Source organism: Myotis lucifugus, unplaced genomic scaffold (assembly GCF_000147115.1).
Source record: "Myotis lucifugus unplaced genomic scaffold, Myoluc2.0 scaffold_269, whole genome shotgun sequence".
Lineage (NCBI taxonomy): Eukaryota > Metazoa > Chordata > Mammalia > Chiroptera > Vespertilionidae > Myotis > Myotis lucifugus.
The window spans coordinates 707,813-724,488 of NW_005871317.1; the positions used below are offsets into that span (position 1 = coordinate 707,813).

The 16,676-nt window shown below is 45.2% G+C and overlaps 1 protein-coding gene across 1 annotated transcript in view; it reads right to left on the minus strand.

The window, feature by feature from the left end:
- The window catches only part of ZNRF3 (zinc and ring finger 3), a 49,761-nt gene extending 39,780 nt beyond the window's left edge, over positions 1–9,981 (minus strand). The window contains exon 1 of the mRNA XM_023762949.1: positions 9,854–9,981. Within this exon, the coding sequence (XP_023618717.1) occupies positions 9,854–9,979 (126 nt within the window). The 5' untranslated portion in view covers positions 9,980–9,981. The remainder of the gene's footprint in view (positions 1–9,853) is intronic.
- Positions 9,982–16,676: the final 6,695 nt, after the last annotated feature.

Here is a 16,676-nt window from a genome sequence, read left to right on the forward strand (position 1 = left end):
TTTCCATGCCAAGTAAAAACTCTGTGTGGTAGCCAACTGCATTTATTTATTTTAACACAATCATGATGTAAAAGCCACTGCCCTGTAATATCAGCAGAGTAAAGGCTATATCATAGGGAAAATGGGTGCTTAAACAACAAAACAGTATTTGCAGGGTTTTAGGTGAACTTCAGATGATATAAATGACCAGAAACAACTGTAAAAAAAAAAAATTTCCCCTTTCTCGGTGCTTCTGACATCATGAAAAGTTGGGAAAACAGTCTCGGGTCTAGTAAGCCTGAAGCCTCTGCGCAACCATGTCCCCTTGCACGTGCACCTATCAGCTCCCGTTTCTGCCAGGAGCTTCCTGAAGGACACACATGCCAAGCTGAGTGGCCCCAAGTCAGACTTCCCCAGACAGGCTGTGGTTTGTGGGTAGAACTCAACGAAAGGTCCCTGCACTGCCTTGGTGTTCTTAGGAGCACAGCATCCTGGTCAATGACCCTCACCCCCAAAGCCACCTAGACACCCTTCTGAGAAGAAGGGCCTGGCCATCAGTTGACGGAATTCATTTTAGTCAGGTGCTCATCAGTAAACCTTTGCAGGAAAAATTATTTTGGCTCTTTCAGATCTTGGCTGTTGTAAATAATGTTACTATAAACACAGGGGTGCATATATTCTTTCTGATGGGTATTTCAGGATTCTTAGGGTATTATTCCCACAAGTGGGATGGCTGGGTCAAAAGGCAGTTCCAGATTTAATATTTTGAGGAAACCACATACTGTTTTCTACAGTGGCTGCACCCATCTACATTTCCACCAACAGTGCACTAGGGTTCCCTTGTCGCCACAACCCCGCCAGCACTTGTTGTTTGTTGATTTACAGATGGTAGCCATTCTGGCAGGTGTGAGGTGATATCTCATTGTGGTTTTAATTTGCATCTCTCTAGTGATAACTGATGTTGAGCAATTTTTCATATGTCTACTGTCCATCTGAATATCCTCTTTTGAGAAGTGTCTACCTCAGGTCCTTTGCCCATTTTTCAATTGAATTGTCTTCTTGGTGTTAAATTGCACAAGTTCTTCGTATACTTTGGAAATGAACCCCTTATCAGATGTATCCTTGGCAAATATGTTCTCCCATACAGTGGATTCCCTGCGCAAATGCCCATCAGTAGATGAGTGGATTAAAAAGCTGTGGTACAGCCCTAGCCGGTCTGGCTAAGTGGATAGAACGTCGGCCTGCGGGACTGAAGGGTCCTGGGTTCGATTCCAGTCAAGGGCACATGCCCGAGTTACAGGCTTGAGCCCCAGTGGGGGACGTGCAGGAGACAGCCAATCAATGATTCTCTCTCAATATTGATGTTTCTATCTCTTCCTCTCCCTTCCTCTCTGAAATCAATATATATATATATTTAAAAAGCTGTGGTACATTTACACAATGGAATACTAGCAGCTGTAAAAAAGAGGGATCTCTTACCCTTTGGGACAGCATGGATGGACCTGGAGATTATTATGCTAAGTGAAATAAGCCAGTCAGAGAAAGACAAATACCTTAGTTTAAAAAACACATTAATGACAACAGTCAGTTAGCATTGTTTTTGTGAAAAATGGTTCACTCTTACTTCACTGGTGGTAGGGTAAACTGAGGGAACTTTCCTATAAAGCAATTTATAACTGTTGACATCAAGAATCACAATAAAGTTCATATCCTTTGATTTTTAATTTCCTAAAAATATTACCATAGGGAATAATTCAAAAAAGAAAAAAGAAACCCAGAAAGCCCATCCTACATAAAGAAAGGTTTCAGTTTGGCCTATTTGTTAATATTGAACCCTGGGGGCAGTGGTCAACTAAATTATTTGATTGTCATATTTTGCAGCCATTCAATGATAGATTATGAAATATCATCCAATTGGTAAAATGAGTAGCATATGTTATTAAGTTTGAAAAGGCAGAATAGGCCCTGGCTGGGCAGCTCAGGTGTTTAGAGAATCGTCCTGGTACGCCAAGGTTTTGGGGTTTGATCCCTGGTCAGGGCACATACAAGAATCAATCAATGAATGCGTAAATCAGAACAACAAATTGATATCTATCTATCTATCTCTCTCTTTCTCTCCCTTCCTCTCTCTAAAATCAAAGTAGACATTTATACCTTCATAATAATTACATTAGAAATGTGGTCCAGGGAAGATGACTGGAAGGGTATAAACCAAACGGATATTACTTGGGTTAATGGTGGAGAATTAAAGGCGGTGTTTCCCTTCTGTTTTCAAATTCTCCATAATTCATTGTTTTGTGCAACAAATACTTACTGAGTGCCTGCTATATGTGTCAGGTACTGTTCTTGGTACTAGAAATGTAAGAATGGTGGTAAAAACTATTATATTGCTTATACACTTTAAAAAAGTGGGTATCCCTTTCAAATTAGGGGTTATAAAAATGTGAAGATTCCTATCAATTGAAACTTCTAAAAAAGGGAAAAAAGAAAAGAACTCATTTAAAAAACAACAACCTACTATGTACAAATGAAAAAGAAAGCTTTTGGAGCTAAACACTTTGAAATTCTATTTCTAAAAAGCGAGCTAAGGTAACAAAAGTTCCTTGCATGTCCCACATTCTTCCCCCTGAGGTTCATTTAAGAGTTGATACATTCGTGAAAACCTATCAGCAACAGGTTAATGTGTCAGAGTGAAGATCAAGTGCCTTTGCACATCCCAAAAGATTGGTACTTTTTTTTTTGTGCCACATTCTTAAGGCTGACTGGAACTTTATTCTATCCAGCAGTGCTTAGGACAATTGGAATGTGTTGAAGTGCTTTTATTATTTTTATGACTAGCAAAAATGATGGAGAATTTAAAGTATTTCAGTATCCCAAAGGAATTGTTTAGACGGCCTCAAACTTAAAACAGAGCACAAAAAGCATTCGTCAGAACACAGAGCCCAGTGTCGGATTTGGAAAACAAGATCACCAAAGCAGAAGGGTACCTTTTATCAAATAAAATCTGGGGCTTTTGGGAAAGGAAACAAATACAGGAGACAGAACAAGGAAAAGAAATCACATCTGTCTGCAGTCGGAGAGGATCTTGTGACCAAGGACAGCACACGGGATTTTGCCGGTGTACCCACTCTTCCTGCTTCTGCATCCAGGGGGAATCTCAGCCCAGCCTGGGGGTGTGCCACTCTCACCTACAAGTGCAACTCAAGCCCTTTAAAAGGTGCTGTGGTCCAACCTCAGGTGCTCCAGGGGCTTGGTAGACAGTGAACCAATTAATTACACAGTTACTGTCAAGGCAGCCCCCAAAGTCTGAAATGCCCATGGACGTGGCCAGAAACGCACTCACTTGGGTTAATTCATGCCCGTGGCCAGGTGTGAGCAGGGCTCCTCTGCCTGAAACAGAGATAAGATGGAACTTCGGGGCTTGTCTTTAGGTATGAGATTCGAGGCTGGTACTGTCCGTATTACAATGACCTAATATGCTAGGTTCTAACTCCTTTCGTATTTTAAAAAGGTCGCTCAAAGGTAGACAGGGCCATTAGCTATTTTTGGTGGGCTTTCCCCTGGCCTGTCACACCGTGCCTAGTTTTCTGGACAGCCGCACTTGTGGCCCTTGCTCTGTTGAGAGCCCGGTTCAATCGGTGGGGACAATGGCCAGAAGGAATGTTGTGGGCCAGGCTTCCCAGAGAGGTGAGCCAGCATCCTGTGCTCCTTCAGTTGGCAGACATTATTTGTTCTACTCACTCTATCTTAAAAATTCCCTTAAGTCTCTCAGTGGATTTCAAATAATGGTTTTGGTTAGCCTTTTATAGCTGAAAATGTCTCAGATCTAATAAAAATATTTTTTAAAAAGCATTGTGCTAAATGTAGCTTTTTAACCAAGAGGTTCCTGGAAGATTTAGGTGTAGGAGAAAGGCATCTAATGAAAAGTCTGTGACTTTCACATCAGACACATGGCCTTAGGAGAAAACTGGTATTCCCTACGGCTTTCCTTTTTCCATTTATATCATGCCAATCTTTTCCTCCTGATCTGATTTCTCCTGAGTTCCTTTCCTGCTTTCCTTTTTAACCAAATATGGGGAGTATGTACCCAAGTGCTCCTTAAAATAAATCTGAAGAGCCTTCCAAACTTCCTCTCCAACAAGAAATCCACCTCAGCTCACCTTAGAAAAAGGGTTTCCATCTGTTTAGCAGCAGTATGTTTACAGAGGGGAGGAAATTGCTATTTATTGATTATCCACACATTCGTTCCAAGAACTTAACATACATTAATGATCACACTATCGTTACAGAGGGGGATAGAGAGAAATGAAAGCAAAGAGAGACTAATGGGCCCAAAGTTACCAAAATAGAAGAATTACCATTTGCATCTAGGCCCTAGGACTCCAAGATCTGGGCTCATTGCACTACTCACGTGAAAACACGAACATGCTCTGACACTGATCATGCATTTCAACAGAACATACCACAGAGGATGCCACGAGCCTGCCATATACAGGAGGACAGTGGGGCAGAGAAGGGAATGAGGGAGGAAAGAAGTGGGGTTTAAGGTTTCCTTAGGAAGATAAAACTTGTATGTCATGGTAAGACAGACTTTCTCAACTGGGACAGATAATTGTTGTGAGGGGCTGCCCTGTGCTGAGCAGTATCCCTGGCCTCTACCTACTAGATGCCAGTAGCACCCCCACCACCTCCTGGATATTTTTGTCTGAAGACCAAAAATGTCTCTCTCCAGACACTGCCAAATGTGTCCTGAGCCGGGGGGGGGTGTGGGGGTGGGGGGGGCAGGAGACGGGGAGCAACACGCCACCACGGCATTTCTATACCATTTTTAAGTGAATAGTTCAGCAGCATGAAGTACATTCATACTGTTGTGCAACCACCACTACCATCCATCTCCAGAACTTTTTCATCTTCCTCAAATGAAACTTTATTCCCATTAAACACTAACTCCGCCCTCCCCCACACACAAGGCCCTGGCAGCCACCAGTCTATTTTCTGTCTCTGTGGATTGACTCCTTAAGCAATGCCACTTTGGATGCTAAAAGAAACTGAAGAGTAATGAGGTAGGTAGAGAGAAGGAAGAGAGGACGGTCAGTAAGAGTTGCTACTTTATTCAATGCTTTCAGTTGTGCCCAAAACAACAACCAGCACTTGACATGCACTAGCTCCTTTGGGTGCTGTTCTCATCAAAGAGGCAGAACCGGGCAGAGGGGTTAATTGGCTGCCCCGGGTCACACAGCTTCAAGGGCCGGAAGTGAGGTTTTCGCTCAGGTTAGTTTGATGTCTAAACCCAAGCGGTAACCATTACGTGTTCCCTTCTCCTCACAACCACCCTGGAAAAATAAAATTCCTCTGACTCTGTTTTCTGTCTTCCAGTCATTCTGGTTACCAGCGTCTTTATTCATTCTTTGGGAAGAAGTTACCAAGACATTTTGAGAGCTGGATGTGGGCTGATGAAGTGAAAATGAACATAAGGGTTCAATTCTCTGTCAACCCCTCATCCCTGGCTTTCCTGCTGCTCATCAGAAGAGCCAGGATTTCAAACCAGCTCGCCTGTCTATACATTTCACACTTGCCTAAATGGTGAAAACAGAAAAAGGCCAGATGAAGAGACTGGGACGTCTTGAAGGCAAACACGAGGTGTCCTTGACAATGTCATTGACTTGGGCCTCATCAAAGCATTTAAAAGAATTGATGGCTGGGCCCCCTCTGTTCCTGAAAACATCCAGCAGCAAAAGATAACTTGATCCTCCCCCTCTCCAACTAGCCTCGCTGCCAAGCGAGCATTTCCAAACTGGAGGGCCTCTATGGCACCCGTGCTTCTGTCAGAAACCTTCAGTGGCTCCCAGCTACCTAGGGGATGAAGGCTCCTTAATCTAAAGACTCTTCTTTTCCCAGAAACTTTCGATGCCCCCTTGTAGAACTTCTTGCTCCCTTTCTCTCTGCCCTGTTCCTGGAGAACATTCCCACATCTCACCCTGTCACACGAGCACCTCTCTGTACGATCCAGCCGGCCCCTCCAGCCCGGTGGACTCACTTCTCTCTGTGCCAGGGATTGGCCCTCAGTCCAGGGCAAGAGGATCTGACTCTTCAGAATACACTGATGAGGTAGTAGAACAGTCTTTATCTCGGATCTCAGCTTAGCTACTTGGGAGATTTCGATCCTATGTTATGTAAACAGCATCTCTGGGACTCGATTTCTAAACTGCAAAATGGGAATGTGGACACAGTCTCAGAGCTAGTCTGACAATGAAAGGAGACACACTGCATATAACACTCTTAGCTCAGGGCGAACAGCCAACCCATGATGGCTGCTTTTACCCCATCGGGCATTTACCCTGAGCCAGGCTCTGGTGCTCCACAAACATCTTGCAGAAGCCCCACCACAATGACAAAAACCACATAAGCCCCAATGAGAAGAGTAAGGCCCGAGAGCGGAATGACCTTTCCAAGGTCGCTCACCAAAGCTGGATCTCTGAGACTTAAAACTCCCTGCCTTGTCTTTTCATGAACTTCCTCACCGTCCTGGAAAGAGCCCGGTCCACACCTGTTGACTATCCTGTCTTTCAAAATCCTCCCTAAGGCTCCAAAGTGGGGGTGTGAAGGTGTGTGTGTGGGGTGGGGGCGATACTCTGCCTCGATTTATGAAATCTGGGCCAGTGGGCTTTGTTAGAAACTCTAGCAGATTTTGTGTGTTCCCTGCCATGACTCCCCGCGAGGCTGGCGGGTCATAGAAACAGGCTCCTGCGCTTTGGGGGTGGTGTAAGAGTCTTACTTTCAATAGCAAGCCGCTTGGAAATGTCAACTTTATTCTATTTCCATTTCCTAGGACTGAAATTGTCACAGCTAACGAAGTCTGTCTTTCAATGCTGCAATTAGAATCTCCCCAAACTAGAATAGTAAGGGAAGGTTTTAAATATGATACAGAGGCTCAAAATATTAAAAGAGCGAGGAGCCTAGAAGAGCCTCATCACATTCAGTGAAAAAGAGGCCCCAAAAAGCTAAGATTTGCCCCAGGCCTGGGGCGGGACGCGGGGGGGGGGGGGGGGCCATGCTCACCCCAACTCTGCCTCCCTAGCTGATCCTACTGTCTGTCCCACCTCCTACAGAATCAAAAAGATGACGAGGAAGGGATCATAAATCACTTTTTTCCTCCCGAGTTTACGGTGTTCGTTTCTGAGGAGTTCAAAAGCGCCCAGTAATAAACCAAGGTGATGAGTTTACGTCTTTTGCTTTTAAAATGAAAACTTTATTTGAACTCCTGGAGAGGCATTTATGTTTTTTTTTAAAATGTAGGACATTCCTCTCTTGTTCCAACTTTTCGCCTCATGGCATTTTCTGTGGGCGGGTGGGTAATGAGGTGGGTGATGGGGGAGGGAGAGGGGTTTGCGCCCGTCCCTCCCCTGTTCTCCCACCGGCTTTCCCGAATGCCTCAAAGACATTCTCCCTTCTATGGTTCTAACAAGTCTCAACATCCAGGCAGAGAAGTCCCTCCCCCCACCCCCACACTGACTTGGCTGTTTCTCCTCTGGTGCCTCTCTCCACTGCCCACCGCCTCGCCATAGCCACTAAGAGCAAAGAAATCACAGAAAGGCCGCGCCATCTGCAGGAGGTCAGGCGGCCACTGAGGGCCACTTGGCTTTTCTTCACCCTAGTCGTCTCTCGCCACTGCCCTTGGGGGATCAGAAAAAGAAGCCAAACAGTTAGCAAAGGTAGTAAAGCTGAGAATAACTACACTTTAAGAAGAAGATGAAAAAGAGGATGAGAGAGAGGGAGGGGGAAAGAGAAAGGGAGAAATTAAGATGCCTGCCTTTTCGCACCTCCTACACCAATCCCGGTTTGAAACAAACGTGAAACTGTCTTGCCCAAGCATTTTTGCTAATGGTTTTACTCAGGTGTTAAGCCAAATTTCAGTAACTAACCACATGTAAATACCGTCTGGCCACCGTACAACCTTTCTAGACAGAAACAGGGTGTCTGTGTGGGGTGAGGGAGGCCTGTTGCTTGTAAGCAGGTAGAACCGCACGCTTAGCTTCTGGGTCCCTGCATTCAATAAATATTTGGTGAATGAATAAACCCAAGAAGTGCTTAATGATTCGATATCCATCTGGGTTTTTATTCCCCCTGGCTTCGCAGGCCAGCGGGCCAAACCTTACAAGACTCTCCAAGTAAAATCACTACAGGGTTGTTCTAGGTACAGGAGGAAACAATGGGAGAAGAGGGGGTGTCCCTGGGAGTCTGGTTCCACCCCATTTACAGACACAACAAGCACGAAGGGGGAGTCCCACCAAACTGGGGAAAATTACGACAAGCTGCCGAGACCCGCAGAGCAGCAGCTCGAGTAGAGGAGAAAATCTTCTATTCGGAGCACACTGCCTACAAGGAAAGCACTGTTCCTGCAGCCTTTGGATGTAGCTGGCATTCCTCCTAGGAAAACATTAAAATATTCTCAAGGGGGGGGCGGGGGGCGGTCACTGTTCGCCTAGCATCATTAAGCAGTTCTGGCCAACTATGTAAATGAACAAGTATCAGGGCCTGGGCCACCGAAAACACCTCAATTCAACTTTGTGAACTACACACCAAACAGATAACTCCTGTGCCTGCTTGTTTGTTTTCCCTATAAAGGGGCAAAAGAACTTGACAAGTGCTAACGCACTACTTAGAAGAGAGGCGGGAGGCAAAAATCACAGATGGGACCCATGAGACATTCTGGAAGAAATTGGTTGGGATATCTTTAAGGCAGGGAAAGGCACCCTCCCAAGTATCCTGCATGGGTATGGAAGCCATCTCTTCTGCGTGGATCTCCCAAGAAATCCTCAGGAGCCCAGGAACCGGGACCGCCCCCACCCCCCACCCCCTTCCCAGCTATCTCCCCTTAGGACCTAGAACAGCAGCTTCTGAGAATATAAAAAATATCCAGGCAATAACACTATCCTTAGGAGATACCACGCTTCCTCCAATCAAAATTCTAATAACTTTCTCCAAACCTTTCCCTTGCACAAAATGATCCAGTTTAAAACAGGTTGTTACCTGTCATATTTTAAGATCACTGATGAATGGTTTTCCAAAATAAATTTATTTCTATCTTATACTGCAGTCAGAGGTAATGCTGATATTCTTGGCTTTAAAAAAAAAAAAAAGAGAGGCTTTTTTAGTCCTTCTAAATAGGATGACAACAGCCAATGGCAGGCAGCGAACATGTTTTGAGAGCTTATTCTGTGCTAGACGCTTGCATCTCATCTCCCCTCCTAACCATCCTATGAGGTAAGTTCTAATACAGGAGCATAATTGCTGTCTGCCATTCTGAAACCAAAAAAGCTCTAAGACCCAAAAGTTTTTCCATAGCTTACTTGGCAGCAAAACTTAATGGACCTGAACTCATTTGGGAGGCGAAGCTGCCCTCACTTAACACGAAGCTATTTCGATTTTAGTTAACCCACTAATGTGACTATCCATAAAGTTTGCTACACAAATATGAGTGTATATGACACCTTAATACCTTCCTAAAGCCTCAAAGTCTCAGAATTCTGAAACATCTGGCCCCCAGGATATAAGATCAGGTATGGTGACTCTCTATTATCAGCCCATTTCACAGGTAGGAACTGAGAGTCTGTGAGGGGAAGTGACTTGCCTAAAGCTACCAAGTGGACAAGAGGGGGAGCTGACGGGGGCTGGCCGTCTCCATCAGAGTCCGAGCTGGTAGTACCACGGTGGGCAGCCCCGAGACATGTCTTAGCGCTCCACCCACTCGACGCCATCTGGGAAAGAGCACTGTGCCAGCGAGGATTTTCTCTGAACCGACTATTTCGAGGAATGGAGGAAATGGCAGCGTGGAGAACACCCATCAGAACGGGAGCGATTCGGAGGGACTTACCTTGCCCAGGACGGTGAGGCATGGTTTCGGGTCCAATTCTGGCTGTTCCAGCTTCACCACTCCCACCCAGCCGTATTCATACAAGTCCTCTTCGTCATTGTTATTACATAGGCCCAGTGGGTGCATCTAGGGAACAAAAGGCAGAGAAAACTTCAATACACAGGCTGCAGGTATGACTGACGCACATTTCTCAGACGTGTATTTCTCAGACTCCCCAGTCAAAAGTACCTCAAAACTTAAAATTAATTGGGGGGGGGCATTTTTCAACCCACAGGGAATCCTGTCTCAGCACAACAAGCTGAGCACTGGGAAGAAAACAACGGAGCCACTATAAATACAACACTAGAGGCCCGACGCACGAAATTCGTGTAAGGGTAAGCCTTCCTTCCCCTGGCTGCTGGCACCGCTTCCCTCCAGCATCCGGGACCTGGGCTTCCCTCCGGCCACTGGCAGGCACCTGGAACCCGGGCTTCCCTCGAAGCCTGGCTTCGTCCAGAAGGTTGGCCGGAAGGACGTCCAGTCTAATTAGCATATTATGCTTTTATTATTATAGATTTTATGGATGCTTTCTCACTGTTTTGTACACAGTGGTCACCCAAGGTGGACACCACCCTATGGGATGTAGGGAAAAATAGCATAGCGCCCATGCAAATGCCGATCTAATTTGCTGTGTGATACCGTAACATTGAGTAGCAGTTACAAATGAGACTAGCTAGGTTAGTATCCAAGACTATTTGGCCTCTAGACCTTAACAGCGCAGCACTGACTTCAACTTCTGCAAGAGGAGCTGGAAACACATTCACGAATGTATGGAGAGACCACTAGAAACGTGGTAGAATCACCAGGAGAATGGACAGGCTGTTCCTGGGAAACAGATTACATTCTTTAAAGCTTTTTCAGAATTTACAAAGCACAGAAATCAAAGATAGGTAGAGGAACATCATCCAATTTTTTGCTAGTAAAAGTGCAGCCCACGGAAACCTGAAAACAGAACAATCCTAGGGTTTGCACTCAGAGGCCTATCACTGAGTTGAATCAGGCCCTAGAATCCCTAATAACAAGTTGAGAAGACAAAATCCTCATAGATAAACATAATTAATCGAGACGTTAATGAGCCTAGTACAGTGCCAGGCTCCATAAATAACTGGGAGAAATCTGTCTTGCTTTATAGCATATTAGAGATACAAGAGACCTATAAACCCACGGTGGCAGACGGAGTAATGGCCCCGATGTCCTAGTCACGGCCTAATCCCTGTGAATATGTTACCTTACGTGGCATAAGGGACTTTATATTTATAGATGTGAGTAAGTTTGAGGTGAGGATATTATCCGGGATTAACTGGGTGGGTCCAATGCAGTCACAAGAGTCCTTCATGGACACAGGGAGGAGATGGAGCAATGGGCTTTGAAGATGAAGGAGGGAGCCATGAGCCAAGGAATGCCGGCAGTGGACCTCCAGAAGCTGAAAAGGACAGGAAATGGGTTCTGCCTAGAGCTTCCGGAAGGAACATTGCCCTGCCGACCCATTTTTGACTTCGGACCTCCGGAACAGCGGGAGAATAAATTTGTGTTGCTTTAAACCACTAAGTGGTAGTAACTTGTTATAGCAGCAGATAGGAAGGTAATATACCCTCCTTAACCCCCACTCCTTTTACAGATGAGAATATATAAGTTCAAGAGAGGTCGTTTTGCCCAGACAACACAGCCAGCAGACGGCTGTACCCAGAGGTGACCTGGGTCTTGGATTCACGGTCCAGTGCCTTCCCCCTTTACCTGCTTAACTTAATTGTCCCTTCCTCTGAGCGCTGGTCATCTCACTGGGGAGAAGAGGCTAAGTAATAACATCTTCATTTTAAAAAGCTGCCCACCAGCTCTAAATCCTGTGGCGTCAGAGTGCCACATGGGCTTAGTGCAGGAAGCAAGGGTTGCTAGAATGTTCGGGGAGGCTCTGTGCAACTGCTGAGCCTTCCTTGAGCTGAACTTCCAAGGGAGAGTTGACTGGCTGAGAGACGGCGGGCGGTCACTCCAAGCCCGGGGCAGAGAAGCTAAGGGCTTAAGGGCGAAGAGAAATGAGAGAAGCCTGTTGAGTATGGAAGGCCACAGTCTACACCAGAAAGGAAAGAGATGGGCTAGACGACTAAATAGGAATTTAAATACCAAGACGATAGCATCGATTCTTCAGTAGAAAAATGGCACATGGAAAACAGCATATTTTAGGCAGATGGTGACACACTTCTGGCAGCACTGTCCTTGGACTCTAGAGGCATCGATGAGTGGAGGGCTGACGAGTGCAGCTCAGAGAAGAAAGATCCTGGGCAATTCAATGGAACAACAAGGAGGATGCACAAGCTCGCGAGGCAGATGAGCACAGGGTGCTACAAGGGGTGTCCAACTGCTGTCTGTACGAGCCGTGGGGCCTCCAGTTTCTGCGTGAGTCCTGAGGCGTAAAGAGCGTGCCCAAAGGACCCATGAGGGCTCTGCATGCGGTGGATGGCACCGCCTTCCCACCAGCTGCCCCTGAAGAACCAGCCCACTCCAGAATGTTCAAAGGTTATTAAGTGACGAGCAGCTTGAAATGTAGACCTCACAGTGGAGAGAGGGTGGGTGAGGGTGATAAGCGAATCGTACCCACAGCTCAGTCACCTCTGACCTCCAGGAAAGGTCTCTGAGCCGGACTGAAGTCAGCTTCCTGAAACCCTAGGTCAAGTCGTGTCCATGGCAACCATCCACACTGTTGACCCTTTTCTGCAGTATTCCATGATATCTGAGGCCTGGCCACGTGATTTGGAGGTTTCCAGATGGATAGTTGCATTTTGTTACTTACACGTGTATGGGGTTTGGCCAATACTCAAGAGCTGGGTTGGGGGAGCAGAGATATCATGCACTCTCTGACCTTGTATTTATATCAAAGAAGCCAGACACAAAAGGTCATGTATTATATGATTTCACTGCTATGAAATATCCAGAATAGACAAATCCAGCAAGTTGGTGTTTGTTGAGGTGGGGGTGGGGGTGGGGGGAATGGGGAGGAAGGACTGCTTTGGGGTGAAATCAGTTGATGGTGATGGTTGCAGAACACTGCCAACGTACTCAATGCCTCTGCACTGTATACCTTAAAATGGTTGAAATGGCGAATTTTAGATCAATTTTACCATAATAAAAAAGGTTGTAAAAAGTGTCCCTAGAGTTTCCTCAGAGATGACTGCCCTCAGCTAACAGGGGGATCCACAGTGGAGGGCGATGTGGTTTCCCCCTTCCAGAGCCTAAGCCGATGACCGCAGCCCGTCTGGAGATGGGCTCCTGCAGAAGACTAGCCCTGTGAGATGAAAAACAGGTTCCTGTACGAGTAAAGAACTTGAGAAAGACTTCAGAGGGATTCAGGATTCACATTTATAAATTAAAGGTCTGCAGAGGCCTAAGGTTTAAAAAAAACAAAAGGTTTTTAACCTTTATGAAAACCAGCATTTCCTACCCTTTGATTATAAGCCCATTTGGTGTTTAATATGGTCACACTTTCACGGCACAGGCTTTGAGAAATGCATACACGCATGACAGAATAAACCTAAAGCAAATATGACTCAAATGCTGAACACCCATGACACAAAGAATAAGGGATATAGTGAAAGAGACGAGGGACAGCTGAGGCTGGGAGGGGGTGCAGGATGTGGAGAAGGGAGAGGAGGAGGAGGATCAGGAACAGAAACCAAGGGTGGCAGAAGCAGAAGGCAAAGCCGAGAACTGGCACTTTCAAGCCATAGTGAGGAGGAAGTGGGTCTGACCGGGTCGGAGGCTCATGCTGTGGAAAGCAAAACCCAGGGTCACATTCAAGAGCGTGTCCCTGGGTACACAGAAACCCGAACGCCGTAAGCCTCAAGCACACCTACTGGTCCCCTCGGGTCTAGCAGGCCCGGTGCCCTGGCTGCACTTCATGGCGGGCCCTCTGCCTTCCTCAGCAGTCTCGCCCTCCATTCTCCTCCAAGACGCCCCTATCGAATCTTCCACTGACACTGGGGTGACTGTTAGCAGCTCAAAATGTCAGTCCTGTCAAGGGTGTTGACTTCTGAGCAGAGATCAAAGACTTAAAAACCAAAAGGAATTTTTCTAAAGTGCCAGTGGGTGTGATTGATTGGCGTCGGTTGTTTATTTTCCCATGGAGGGCAAAGAGGCCACCAAAATAAAATCACATCTCAGAGGATCGAAACTCCACCTCACACTCTCCACCACCTTCCCAGCTCCACTTTGGAGTTCCTTCTCTCCCGAGTTCCTTATTCCAGTTTCCATGCCCAGGTGCCCAAACTACTGGTCCTGTTAATGTCATCTCAACTATGTTTTAAGTGTAACTGACCTCCTCGACCCATGTGCCAAATATTGAATAATTCAAGTCTCTGTCAGCTCGCCCTGATGACAATATCAGCTCCTGGAACTGCCCACCACCCCATGCCGCCAACCATTTACACCCTGGAGTTCTCTTTTCCCAAGGGCTCCAAGTCATGAGTGTATCAGAATGCTTATAGGGAAGCACAAGTAGCCATAACATGAAAACGTTCCTTTGTGAACTGATCTATCTCAAAGGATGGAATAGTTGAGGCAAAGTCATAAAATGCAAATGGATAAAAACCAATCTGGGGAAAATGAAGAAGGGGATGGCTTTCCTGTTAACTGAGCATCTACAATGCTACTATATTTATATATTGTATTTAATCCTTTTAGTAGCCTCTTACAAACCGTTGGGACATCCGATGATATAATGACTAGACCAAGTAAATAAGCTGCAAACTAGAATTGCAAATCAGCCACTGATGCAGAATGTAATGGAGTCCACAAAAGTCCTATTAGTCAAAAACAGGATTCTACTCAAAGCCGATGGCAACCAGTCTAGTGAAGGATTAAAGAAGAAGGAATCCACACAGGAGTTTCCACTGAGAATGGTCAAAGGATTAACACAGAACTTTGGAAAAAGTGAGAGTCCTCGAATATTTTTGGAAAAGTGACTTTTGATGGTCCTGTAACTGAAGTCAAACACAAGAAGGAGGCCACATCCATACTCCCATGCAATTTTGCTGAAAATATCCCAACACTGCCGAAATGGGGTTCACTCTTCGTTTATTCTCAGAAATCAGTACAAAGCAATTACAATTTAACTTATTAAATTAAAATGTAAACTATCATTTTCAGTTTCATTTTTTAAGGTAAAGACCTAATCAAACTTTTCCCCCACTACATACTAAGAAATATTAGCCCCTATGCTCTGGTTTGCTTCCTCCAGAGAGGAAGGGAGAGGGATAGAGAGTTATAAACATCGATGAGAGAGAAACATCAATCAGCTGCCTCCTGCACACCCCCCACTGGGGATGTGCCTGAAACCAAGGTACATGCCCTTGACCGGAATCGAACCCGGGACCTTTAAGTCCACAGGCCAACGCTCTATCCACTGACCCAAACCGGTTAGGGCTCAGTTTCGTTTTTCAACGTAAAGCCCTAATCAAACTTTTTCCCCACTACGTACCAAGAAATATTAGCCCCTAATTTAAAAAGATCCCGAAGTCCTTTTCTGGAAAATAATCATATAGATCGATAATGAGGACTTCCTACATATGGAATGCATATACTCTCCTGAAGATTCAATTAGATATTGCTTTCACACGGCCACTCCCAACAGTTGTTACATAAAAACCAGATAGTTAATTCATACATGTTGACATCAGCCAATGACATACAGTGACTACATATAAGATCTGTGTATACTTCTGAATATGTAATCATTCCAAATGAACCTTAGGGTACTTCCATGAATGATGTTCAAGCATGTTAACTGTGAAATTAATGTGGTACATGATGAGCATTTAAAAATTATAGGTATTTGACCTTATTTTCTTAAAATGTTTGACTGTATGGGGTTTACCTGATCAGATGTTTGAAATTTAAGAAGTTCTTGTTTTAATATTTTTTAAGAAAGTTAAAACTGGTTGAACTGTGCATAAGAACTCAGGGACGTCAAAAAGAACTACTAATGAAAATAGAAAGGAAAATCAAATAAACTCGAAAATCTAGAATGGAATTTGAGAAAGACTCCACTGGACAGGGAACACTGAAGAAAGGGAAGGACGGCTGAATATGAGAAGACAAGCAAAATCCTGGGACAGATCCACAGAACAACAACACAAGTACTTAACGAGAAACAATTAAAGGGCAAGGATGTAACAGGAAAACATGTCCTGTGTTCTATCTGTGGCCTTATGCTATCAGAACTTTGAGATGCTCAATGTCCTTGCCTAAGTCAATTAAAGGGAAATGCCCAGTGGGTTCTTTATCAGGAGGTTTGACACGATAGCTGCGGCTCCTACTCTCTTCCTCTGTGATTTTGTTCCAAAGGGTGTTCCAGAATGACAAGAGAAAGAGGTGGAATCATACAACTTCGTGCTTAAAACTCCTGCCTCTGATGAGGCACATCTCCTTGGGCAGATGATTCAGTTCCTATAAACCTTGATTTTCCCATCTGTAAAACAGGGACCATAGTATCTGACTCAACAGGGTGCTGCTGTAAGGATTAAATGCGATAACATATATAATCACAGTAGCACAGCAGACGCTCAATCAGTGGGAAAGTCTTCTCCTCCTTCACTTTCTCTAGACTTGTCACGTTTGCTTTTCTTTATGGCTTTGCCTAGAATACTCTGTCCTTCGAGACCAGTTTAAATGTCACCCCTTCTATGGAGCTTTCTTGAATGCACCAATATAGCTCGTTGTTTCTTTCCACCACGATGTCCCCAGATGCTCTGTTTGGTGCTTACCACCGTTTTGTCAGCCTCCCCTCTAAGATGGG